At 38.1% G+C, this 13,023-nt stretch overlaps 1 protein-coding gene across 1 annotated transcript in view; it reads left to right on the forward strand.

The window, feature by feature from the left end:
* LOC126184369 (stAR-related lipid transfer protein 13) overlaps window positions 1-13,023 on the forward strand; it is a 681,898-nt gene that overhangs the window by 632,686 nt on the left and 36,189 nt on the right. The window contains exons 16-17 of the mRNA XM_049926754.1: window positions 3,730-4,041; window positions 9,684-9,946. Of these exons, the coding sequence (XP_049782711.1) occupies window positions 3,730-4,041; window positions 9,684-9,946 (575 nt within the window). The remainder of the gene's footprint in view (window positions 1-3,729; window positions 4,042-9,683; window positions 9,947-13,023) is intronic.

The following is a 13,023-nucleotide window of genomic DNA, read 5'->3' on the forward strand; positions in this document are numbered from 1 at the left end:
TTGTATGGAGGGCAGCTTTATATGTAGGTGAAATGTTTATGAGAAACAATTCAGGCAAAAAGAGAATAGAAGCTTTTGAAATGTGGTCCTGCAGAATAATACTCAATATTTAGTCAGTTGATCATATAAATAATGAAGAGATCAATCCTGAGGTAGGAAGAAATAATCTGTTTAGTCTGTTAGCTACTGGAGGGAAGTTTGTGGAGTGGGTGAGGGGTGGGGGCAAAGTGGAAAAAATTGTAGAGGCTTGGCTCCAGTTTGCAGGTTCAAATGATTGTAAGTTACAGCAGTCATCAAGAAATGAAGAAGCTTGCACAGGTTGCATCAAACCAGACTTCAAACTGAAGACCACTGCAAAAACCACTTTCAGTTACACAACCATTCTCAGACTAGTTTTTGTTAAAAGGAATAAAATGGATCATAAGAATATGTATATGAGCTAGTAGTAGGGGAGAGCTTTTCAAAGTTTCACCTTTTGCCTGCAATAGAAGTTTAATATATATTCCTATTCCACTTTTTATGGTGGCCTTCACTTTTTATGTGCTGCAGTCTTCTTCTGAAATTACAAAAAGTGCTCTCGAAAATTAAGGTTTTTCCAAATGTGAAAACTTGTTCCAGTGTACAACATGGCCATGTACCTAGAAACAAATATTCTACCGAAATTTAAAAGTATTGCAATCGAGAAAATCATCTCAACACTGAATTCAGTCATCTGTCTGTCACATTACTACTCTACTATATACCAATAATAAGTAAGTGAAATCAAAATAATCAGGTGTATTATCAAAAACCAGTTATAAGTTAGCCATATTTTGACAATCAGGCTACTGGAAACTACCAAAAATTTCCATTTTCAATATCGGCAAAATTCTTAAAACATTAACAAAACTCAGTTAGTTTGCAACGATCACATGTTCGATGGTAAAAGACCTTCTTCTATTTGAAGGTACAAGATGGCGCATGATGAATGAAGTATGGCTTAACAATCCGTGCATTTTACAACTGGTTTTAAAAACACAATATATAGAATTATACCTGCCATAAAAATCTGTGCCTGAATAATTAACAATATATTCTAAATAACTTTAATATATTATACAGAAGTTAAATATGTAGGACTTGGGCACATTCTTATGTGTAGCAACAACAAAAACTGTAGAAAATGTTGGAAGCTGCTTATGACAGTTTCTAGTGTACACTCCTCCATATGACTCTAAAATTGGTCACTAGACTGAAGTACCAGTCATAAAACATCTTGTGTTTGTAGGTACACTATCATCTAGGTAGAGCACTCCCCCCCCCCCCCCCCCCCTATACTTTGGTTTCTTGCCCATGGTATGCATACTTGTGACGTCACACGGCCTGGTTGCCTGTGTGCAGTGGTAGGTTGAGTTTTGAGCGGAGAGAAGGGGTGGGGGATGGAAGTTGGCACATATATCTACATTATTGTTCTATAACAGTACAAAATACATGTAGCTAACTTTATTGACACTACTGGTGTGACTTAGAGGTTAATGTGCACTTGACAGTGGCTGTTGCTCAATCTTTGCACTCCACGTTTGTGCAAGGCACGATAGATGCTCAAATAGTGTCACAGTGTTATTCACATGTCTAAATTGTCCACATTACTTTTCTGTGACAGTATAAAACATATGTGGCTGAGTGTAACTTACAAGTTAACATACACTTGATGTCTAAAACATGGCTTCAGGCCACCAAATTATGTGTCACAATGTTATTTCTATGTCTTAATTGTATGTATGTTGTTGCTTTACAACAGTAGAAAACATATGTCACTAGACTGGAAGCTAAAATTTGTAACTACAGCCTGGGTGGTGTATTTGATCTTGTGGAAGTCTGTCTATTAAATGCCAACAAACAATATTTACAGCATGCTCCACTATACTGTGTACCAGTCACTTTTATGTGTTGTAAACTATTTGATAGTTTATAGACCACTTGCTATGTTGTGTTTGACAGTGATCTGCAATGTGTCTACTGGAACAATAAGAAGACATGAAAGGTGACTGGTTTGCAAGTTAACCTCGCAGACAATGAAAATTGTGAGATTATAAACTATATTCTGTCTACTTATAGTCTTAATTAATTATCTGTAAACTGTATGGAAATTATTAACACAGACCCCACCAAAGACAACATTAAACAAGAAGAAACATAGTTTTCTCAGTTCAGGAAATTTTTCTCCACAATACCATCAAATATAGATATTTCCAGATTAGAACTGAATGCAATGAATAATATTATTCTGCAAGTCTTAAGAAAAACAAGAAATTTATTACTGCCTGGCTTTCTGAGCATGGTCTCATCCTTAATTTTAAAAAGACATTACATATATAGTTCTGCACATTTAGGGCACACCAATGATAAGTGTAGCAAATGGTGAGGAAACTTCAAAATTCGTGGGTGTCTACTTTGATGAGAATTTAAACTAGAAGAGCACATTTTGGAATTCTGAAAACAACTTAGTTCAGCCACAATTGTGCTTAGAATCAATGCAAATCTTGGGGAGAGAGAAATCAGTAGGTTAACACATTTTGCATACTATCACTGAATAATGCCATGTGGTATAATGTTCTGGGGTAACTCAACTTTAAGAGGGGAAGTCTTTGTTGTTCAAAAGCATGCTGTAAGAATAATATATGATGCTCACCCAGTATCATCTTGTACACATCTGTTTAAGGAACTGGGCATTCTGACTACTGCTTAACAGTATATTTACCCCCTCATGAAGTTCATTGTAAATAATCCACTACAGTTCAAAAGGTGCAGTCATGTAGATAATTACAATACCAGAAGGAAAAATGACATTCTTTACTCCATGTTAAGATTGTCTTTGGCACAAAAACGGGTGCAAGATGCTGCAAAAAATCTTGGATCACTTACCCAGTGATATAAAATGTTTGACAGATAACAACAAAGGAAAATTTGAAAACAACTTGCAAAAGTTTCTTTTTGACAACTCCTTCTGTTCCATAAAATGATGTCTATTATTTTAATGTGTAAAGGGTTGTGGGCTGTATATTTAAAAAATAATAACCTTATAAATGTTCAGCATTTAGCCATATTTACAAATTAATTTGCAATGTGAGTGTGAAATGATACATGGAATATGAAACTAACTCACTAATTCATGACTTAGTGGAATGTTCAAATCTCATGATGTTTGATGCTAGGTATACTGAGGTATCAGTGGCACTGAAAAAACTGTTGGTTTTCCTACACCTCCTTCTACATTGCCCCATGGTAAAAACAATGACGCTGTGCACTGAGCATATCTAACACAATAAAAATGTCAGCAGCAGTAGCCACAATTTACTGTAGTCAAATGGACATCATTTTGTTCTGTTTCAAAATGTTATTTCCTTACTCAATTCTTCAGCAGTGGTGCTAATCATGACCTTTGAAACAGTGTGATCAATTTAAATGAAATACCACAGACAATCACTGTTGTTCTATCTGCATCAAACCATCAGGAGCCATTCTGCCAAGAATAATTTTGCATTTTGCAAAACAATAAAGTCTGCTGGAACAGGTTAAGGTGATACCTGGGTGTGGAGTCATGTAAGAGGCAACTCATTGTCTGTGAACATGTGCGTGTTGTTGTTATCATTGAAATATCAGTTGTTTTTAAAAGTTTTATATGTTATGATTCGTAAATGGCAGTGAATGTTATGGTATTTTGCTAATGACATATGTTTGTCATTTCAGATAAGAGTGTGTTTGGAGTTCCACTGGTCGTATCTGTACAGCGATCTGGCCAGGCCCTGCCTCGCTGTATCCAGATTGCCTTGCGCTGGCTTGAAAATAATGCCCTTGACCAAGTTGGGTTGTTCCGCAAGTCTGGAGTGCGCTCTCGTATACATAAACTGAAGATCATGACAGAGACTCATGGAGACCTTGTCAGCTATGAAGGCCAACAAGCTTATGATGTTGCTGACATGGTAAAGCAATATTTTAGGGAGCTTCCAGATCCACTAATGACAAACAAGCTCTCAGAAACATTCATATCAATCTTCCAGCGTAAGTAGTCAAACATTCCTTTAAATAAAAGTAAAGAAGAAACTAACATACATAGTGTGCTTATGAAGAGCTAATTTGATAGCTTTGAGAATTCGCATACTAAATGTTAGCTTTCTTTCTTTACTCTGTACTCCTCCATGTGTTCTAATATTTTTTTTCTTTTCCAATGAGCTTACTTCAGTCCCAGTGACATATCAATGGCCCCATTGCAGTGAGTCTCCTAGTACCTTCCCTGTGCACACTTCTGTGGCTTAGCTGCTGTATCTGTCAGATGTAGCAATCTGTAGCATTCACACATATGTGACAAGTATCTGCCTTGACCTGTATTTCTTCTATCTTCTACATTTTTGATGTTGTGGAGAAATATATCACTTTTGGACATATTAGTAAAGAAAGCAGGTGTTGACAGATGTGAAAATTACCGAACTATCAGTTTAATAAGTCATGACTGGAAAATACTAATGCAAATTCTTTACAGATGAATGGAAAAACTGGTAGAAGCCGACCTCGGGGAAGATCGGTTTGGATTCCGTAGAAATATTGGAACACGTGAGGCAGTACTGACCCAATGACTTATCTTAGAAGAAAGATTTAGGAAAGGCAAACCTGTTTCTAGCATTTGTAGACTTAGAGAAAGCTTTTGACAATGTTGACTGGAATACTCTCTTTCAAATTATGAAGGTGGCAGGGGTAAAATACAGGGAGCGAAACGCTATTTACAATTTGTACAGAAACCAGATGGCAGTCGAGGGACATGAAAGGGAAGCAATGGTTGGGAAGGGAGGGAGACAGGGTTTGTAGCCTCTCCCCGATGTTATTCAGTCTGTATATTGAGCAAGGAGTAAAGTAAACAAAAGAAAAATTCAGAGTAGGTATTAAAATCCATGGAGAAGAAATAAAAACTTTGAGGTTTGCCAATGACATTGTAATTCTGTCAGAGACAGCAAAGAACTTGGAAGAGCAGTTGAACGGAATGGACAGTGTGTTGAAAGGAGGATATAAGATGAACATCAACAAAAACAAAACGAGGATAATGGAATGTAGTCAAATTAAGTCGGGTGATGCTGAGGGAATTAGATTAGGAAATGAGACACTTAAAGTAGTAAAGGAGTTTTGCTATTTGGGGAGCAAAATAACTGATGATGGTCAAAGTAGAGAGGATATAAGATGTAGACTGGCAACAGCAAGGAAAGCATTTCTGAAGAAGAGAAATTTGTTAACATCGAGTATAGATTTAAGTGTCAGGAAGTCGTTTGTGAAAGTATTTGTATGGAGTGTAGCCATGTATGGAAGTGAAATATGGACGATAAATAGTTTGGACAAGAAGAGAATAGAAGCTTTCGAAATGTGGTGCTACAGAAGAATGCTGAAGATTAGATTGGTAGATCACATAACTAATGAGGAGGTATTGAATAGAGTTTGGGAGAAGAGGAGTTTGTGGCACAGCTTGACTAGAAGAAGGGATCACTTGGTAGGACATGTTCTGAGGCATCAAGGGATCACCAATTTAGTATTGGAGGGCAGCATGGGGGGTAAAAGTCGTAGAGGGAGACCAAGAGATGAATACACTAAGCAGATTCAGAAGGATGTAGGTTGCAGTAGGTACTGGGAGATGAAGAGGCTTGCACAGGATAGAGTAGCATGGAGAGCTGCATCAAACCAGTCTCAGGATGGAGGACCATAGCAACAACAATATCCCAATGAAAATATATAATTATGAGTCATATAGTTTACAAGAAACCAACACACACTAATCATATATGTGAAAACTTTGATTAGTATCTGAGATTATGAAGAAATATGTTGAAATTTTAGTAGCATGGCTGGAATTAGTCTTCTCCTAAAACAATTACCAGGAGGACCTTAGCCACTAGAACTGAAGTATCTACCCAGAAGGAGAAAGAGACTGTCTTTAAAGGTGAAACAAGAGTTGAAAAGATATTAATTTCGTCCCCCTGATAAACTTGGTAATATGTTGTATATGTATTGTCATTAAAAATCTTGTAACTGAATCTGTTTTCTACTCATAAATGCAGATAGTCATGCTGCAGGTGCAACCATTTCGGAGGGGTATCTCTGGAGAGGTCATACTAACATGTGGTTCCTGAAGAGGGCAGCAGACTTTTCAGTAGTTTCAGAGGCAACAATGTGGATGATCTGGCCTTGTAACACTAGCCAATAAGGCATTCCTATGTTCGCGGTGCAAACAGTTGAAAGGAAGGAAATTAGAGCCATGTACTTCCTGGTGACATGCAGCCCTTTGTATGCATTAATGATGACAATATCCTTCTGGGTAAAATATTATGGAAGTAAAAATATTATAACATTTGGATCTCCAGGTGGGCACTACTCAGGAGGATGTCATCAGAAAAAAAGTCTTGTGTACTGTGGGTCAGAGTGTGAAATGTTACACCCCTCAATCAGGTTGGTAGGTTAAGTATGAGGGTAACCCCAAAAGTAAGGTCTCCTATTTTTTTATAAGTACATAGACCTGTTTATTACTACAATGGTTTACATCAGTTTACAGCATGAACATTTAGCTATTTTTCGACATAATTACCGTTTCTATTGATGCATTTTTGTAGACACTGTGGCAATTTTTGTATGCCCATGTCATACCAGCTCGCCCCCATGCTGTTCAGAAAGTTATGAACCTCTTCTTTCACCTCATCATCAGAGCTGAATCACCGGGACTGCAATTAATGCTGACAGGTACTGTGAGAATCTGAAAAAACTCAAATGGGCAATTCAGAACCAGAGAAGAGGAACGTTGAGCAAGGGCATACACATTCTCCATGACAACGCTCACCCACGCATTGCTTGGCAAACCATTGCTCTTCTGCAACAGTTTCAGTGGAACATAATCACCCACCCACCCTATAGTCCTGACTTGGCACCCAATGACTATCACCTGTTGCCTAGGTTAAAAGAACATTTGGCCGGAAAGCGATTCATCTCCGATGGCGAGGTGAAACAAGAGGTTTCTGAGCAGCATGGTGGCGAGCTGGTATGAAATGGGCATACAAAAACTGCCACAGCATCTCCAAAAATGCATTAACAGAAATGGTGATTATGTTGAAAAATAGTTAAATGTTCAAGCTGTAAACTGATGTAAACCATTGTAGAAATAAATAGGTGTATGTACTTATAAAAAAATAGGAGACCTTACTTTTGGGATTACCCTTGTAGTTTTAAAAAAGCAAATCAATAAATTGAAGTGGATTTAGTGAGTTGTGGTGGCAGGAAAAACAGGATTCCAGGTTGGGTGAGTACTAGGTTACTGACACAAAATCAAATATAGTTTATGTTGGAATAGGACTAGTAATGAAAAATAAAATGGAAATACAAGTGAACTACTATGAACAGCATTATAAAAACATTTTCATAGTCAATACTGACACAAAGCTAATACCCATCACAGTAGTAGAACTGTCACTATAGACAACGAAAAGATTGAAAAAAAAAGTGTGATGAAATAAAATAAATTATGAAAGTGGAGATGAAATTTAGACTGTGATGAGAGACTGGAATCCAATAGCAGGAAAAGAAAGACAACTAAAAATGGTAGAATATGGATTAGGAGAAAGGAATAGAAGGGAAAGCTGCCTGGTAAAATTTTGTACTGATCACAATTTAATTACTGAAAACAGTTTAAGAATCATGAAAGAAAGTTGTTAACATGGATGAGATATAGAAACACCAGAAGGTTTAATGTAGAATATATAATGGTATGAAAGGGATTCCAAAAGCAGATTTGAAGCTACAAAACATATTCAGGAACAGCTATGGACTCTGTTTGTAATTTATTGGTTATGAAATGCAGATTAAAATAGAAGAAATTGCATAGAATTAGGACATTAAAGATGCAGGGTCTGGAAAGAATGAAATATTCAGATGTTGTTGGGAGTTTTGAAGGGAGCATGTGGCTGAAATCATGGAAAGGAACAAAATAGAAGATGAATGGGTGGCTTGAGAGATGGATTAGTGAAATCAGTAGAGTAACAACTAGTGAAAAGACAAGGCCCAAATGAAATCTTTGGATAACACATGCATTGAATTTAATTAATGAAAGGAGAAAATACAAAAATGCAACAAATAGAGCAGGCAAAAAGGAATACCAACATCTAAAAATGACATTTACTGAAAGTGTAAAATGGCTAGAGGAGAAATCCAGTGCTGTAGATGTGCACATGACTATGGAAACCAAAGAGGCCATATACAGGAAGATGAAGGAACCTTTTGAGGAAGTAGAAGCAGCTATATGTATATCAAGAGTTTAGATCTCAAGCCAGTACTAAGCAAACAAATATGGAGTGAAATGTGGAAATAATATACAGGAGGGCTATAAAAATGAAAGAAACTTGAAGGCACTATTATGGAATGGGGAGAGGAAGTAAATGAAGATAAGATAATAAATATGATACTGCAAGAATTTGTCTGAGCATTTGCAGACATAAGTCAGAACACTTCCTGGCAGATTAAAACTTTGTGCCCGACCAAGACTCGAAGTCGGGACCTTTGCCTTTCGCAGGCAAGTGCTCTACCATCTGAGCTACCGAAGCACGACTCACACCCGGTAAAGTTTGGAAGGTAGGAGACGAGATACTGGCAGAAGTAAAGCTGTGACTACCGGGTGTGAGTCGTGCTTCGGTAGCTCAGATGGTAGAGCACTTGCCTGCGAAAGGCAAAGGTCCCGAGTTTGAGTCTCGATCAGGCACAAAGTTTTAATCTGCCAGGAAGTTTCATATCAGCGCACACTCCGCTGCAGAGTGAAAATCTCATTCTGGATAAGTCAGAACAAATCACCTACAGTAGATGACATTCCCTCAGAATTATTGAGAATCTTGGGATAAAATACCAAGAAAAACCAATCCTCCTGGTATGCAAAATAGATGAGAAGGGTGAAACACTGTCGAACTTCAAGAAGAATCTAATAATTGCAATTCCAATTTACTGCACACATGTTGGAAAGACAGGAATGCAACACAAATCCTTTGCCTACATGTCAGTCCTTATATACCCACATTGGAGTCACACTTTGTTGCATATATGCTGCAGCAATGCCCTCAAACAAATTTTTTCATCATTCCATATATTTTGGATAATAAATGTGACAGAAAACATTGCAGATCATCTAACCAATCAACCTCAAACAGTCATCTCTGGGAACAAAGATGTGGAGCATTAGTTACTAAAATTCAGAAAATTTGTATGGTATGCTGTAAACATCCATGTGCCAAATACAGATGTGAGAGATGGGAAGGATCTGCCATGACAGTTCTTAGAAAGTTGCCATGAAAACAAAGAGAGATTCATCACAGACTTCAAAGAAATCAAAGCCCTTTTGAGAAAAGGTGAACAATGCCAAAATGGGCGTAAGGAAATCAATGCAAGAAACATTTAAAAATCGGTAAAACCTCACTTAGATCTTCCAGAATAGCTTTAATTAATTGGATATATTGACAATAGCATTTTAAAAATTAGTATGCCTTTTCAGTTATGACAGTCTTGGATCTACAGTTCCTTACTTTGCAATACCTTTTACATTACACATTTCATATTCAGTATGTTTGCCTCAATAGTGTTTTTTGTGGAAAAAATAAGTTAATTTTGGTTTATAAATGCGTGTCTCCTGTTTTCAGATGTATCAGTGGCAAGCCTCCGTGCTGAAGCTGTACGTTGTGCACTGCTTCTGCTGCCAGATGAACACCGAGAAGCACTACAGGCTCTATTGTGGCTGTTATCATGTGTAGCTCAACATTCCAGTGTCAATCAGATGACTGCCAGCAATATTGCAGTATGCCTTGCTCCCTCCATTTTTCAATTGCAGCCTGAGCTTGCTGAAAATCGGGCAGCTCATGATTGTCTTCTCTACCTTATCACAGAACACAAACATCTTTTCACAGTAAGTGCACTCTACAGCATTTACATGTAAAAGGTGTCTAACAATGAACATTCACAGTAAGACACAGCCTCATGACTGTTTTCTCTACCTTATCACAGAACACAAACATCTTTTCACAGTAAGTGCACTCTAAAGCATTTACATGTGCTTATTTTGTGTTTTATCCATTAGAAATGGTGCTTTACAAACAAATAACACTTGGTGCTGCCAGTCACAATTTCATTTTATTTATTTCCTGCATGACATTTTGGTAAATAAGCTGGTACATGGGTAGTTTTTTTCCTTTATTGACATGATACTTTGTTTACCTTGCTTACTTTCACTCTGTTATCTCATTTGGTGTTATACTTTTGAGCAACTCTGTGCACTCACCAAGAATACTCTTAGCTGATAAATGGGTAGTCAGACCAATTTGCAGTGTCAGAGTGAACTTCAGGTGTCTCCAAAATCTAACCCTTTTCTCTCTTGTACATATATATTCCATCATGCCATTTGTTGCTGACAGTATTGACTCATTCGGAAAAAACTGCCACATTTATTCGGTGAACATTAGATGGAAAAGATATACACTTGAATAACACTTCCTCTTTTGAGTTTTATGAAATATTTAATTCTTTATCTGTTGTGAAGCCATGAACAACTGTATCACTTATCTGTACTGGGAATATTCCATACCAGTCATCAAAAATGTGTTTTTTATTTACCACAAAATGTTTCAGAACTACATTACCTCATTATTAAGTTCTACAAAACAAGGAAACAAAAATCATTACATTGCAGTACTACACATACCGACACACTTGTGCTTGCCCTATGGTATTGCATGCCTAATGGCATATTACCTTCAAGGTATGTGTTACGACAGGGCACTACAGATATATTTATACGTGTGTCAGTACTCATATGTGTAGTAATGGGATGTAATGATTTGTGTTTTCTTGTTTTATAGAACTTAATAATGGGTTAATGTGTCCCCCAAAACGTATTGTCATAAATAAGTCACACATTTTTTAATCTAATCAGCATTCTGTAAACTGTGTACTGACTATGCAAAAATAGCCCCTTGACACTGACTTACATAAGGAGAAATGATTGTCATAATAAAATAATGGAAATCAGAGCTAGCACAGAAAGATATAGGTGTTCAGTTTTTCCATGCGCTGTTCGAGAGTCAAATAACACAGAATTATTGTGAAGGTGGTTTGATGAATCCCCTGCCAGACACTTAAGTGTGATTTGCTGAGTAACCATGTAGATGTAGACTTGTTCTATCCACAAATACCTTTGGCTCACATGGTCCTATAGAACCTGATAAATAAACAAATAATAAATAATCTTGATTATTTCTCATAAGTGATGTTTTATAACTGTGATAGATCCAGGTAGGAATACTCATAACAGAATAACTAAGGCAGCCATTGTAGATAATACATACTTTATTACCAGCACCATGATAGAGAGAAAAGTCCATGCACAGATCTGTTGTTCAGAAAGAACCATCTCAACCAAAGATGTCTCATCCCAGCAGTCTCACTGCTCACCCTTCCCCAGTAGTTCGAAGCACAGGGTGGGGGGACAAAGGTCATCAAAGTGTCCACAGATGACGTAATCATCACGCAGCTTTCGTGGTATTGTGATATAAGCTTGGAGAGGGAATTGGTGGGTCTGGCTGCAGCATGACTGTTGGTCTGCATTGGAGTGTGGTAGGAGAGGCAGAGGACTAGGCAGTGGGGGCAGCAGGATCATGCTGCAATAGCCTTAACCTCTGTCTGCGAGCATGGGAGTGGGTGCTGCATCTTAGTAGCTGTGATGGTAAGGACTCCATCAGCTGATAATAATGATGTGATCATGGTTGGTTTGACATTGTGGCGAGTTTGTAGCTGCAAGTGAATTGTTTGGAGAGAAACCTGTTATCAACCTGTCGTTCCCCATGCAGTTTGTTGACCAGTTTTACTGTCATTTCTTCTGGTTGAAATTGCTGCAAATTGAGATGCACTACAACAGTGTTGTTTTCGTTTGACATGTCAGTTTTGGAGGCATGCTATTAAGGAGCAAGAGAATTGCCATTTTGAGTGCTGTACGTGTGTATGGTCTGCTATTTGTATCCCACAGAATCCATGCATTGTACAGCAGTCAGTTTCCCATGGTCAAGAATGTCAAAGGCATTGGCTCCACATTTTATCACTCTGTGGGGCCTGAACATGGTGACTACAAGGCAGGGCAGATCGTATCATCCTGCAACATCACAATCTTCTAGAGTTGGATGTACAAAAATTTTGGGTGAGCCATGTGGCCATGGAGGTGGTATTCTGAGGCATGTTGCATTGGAGAGTAGGTAGTTCCTTGTCTGTGGGTGGTCCATGTTGGCAATATGAAGTCAGCTGGTAGGGTGAGTGGCTCACTGTATAGGATTTCAGCAAATGAAGCATTTAGGTTTTCCTTATATGCAGAATGCATGCCTAGAAGCACCCACCGCAAGAATTCTTTCCAACCGTCACAAATGACACATGAGTGCCATTTTTAGTGTATGGTGCCAGCACTCCACCAACCCATTGCTTTGAGGGTGATATGTATTTTAAGTGCTGCACACTACAAAGATTACAGAATTCAGTAAATAGTGCTGACTCAGTCTTTCCTGATGGAAGCAGGACAGCCAAAATGTAACACTCATGATTGTACAAATACTCTTGCTGCAGTTTCTGCTATGATGTCAGGGAGAGGTACAGCATTGACCAAGCAGATGACCCAATCAACTGCAGGGAGAATGTGCTGGAAGCCTCCGGACTCCGGGAGGAGCCCATAGATATCGAACTTGACAATGTTTTAGCTGTGTCGTACAGCAGTGGCAAGTTGTACAAGGTTGTGTCCAATTTTTGCAATCTTATTTGGTGCTAGGCCATATGAGATGGTCTATTATTAGTTTGGTTGTGAGACATACTACTTGGTGTGACAGTCCATGTAGTTGGTCAAAAATAGCCTTCTGCATGGGGAGTGGGATGAAGGGTCTAATGTTGTTTTGTGCTATGTTCACCAAACTTGCACAGAGTAGCCAGGCATAGTGTGGCATACTATTTTCA

This window comes from Schistocerca cancellata, chromosome 4 (assembly GCF_023864275.1).
Source record: "Schistocerca cancellata isolate TAMUIC-IGC-003103 chromosome 4, iqSchCanc2.1, whole genome shotgun sequence".
NCBI classification, from domain to species: Eukaryota; Metazoa; Arthropoda; class Insecta; order Orthoptera; family Acrididae; genus Schistocerca; species Schistocerca cancellata.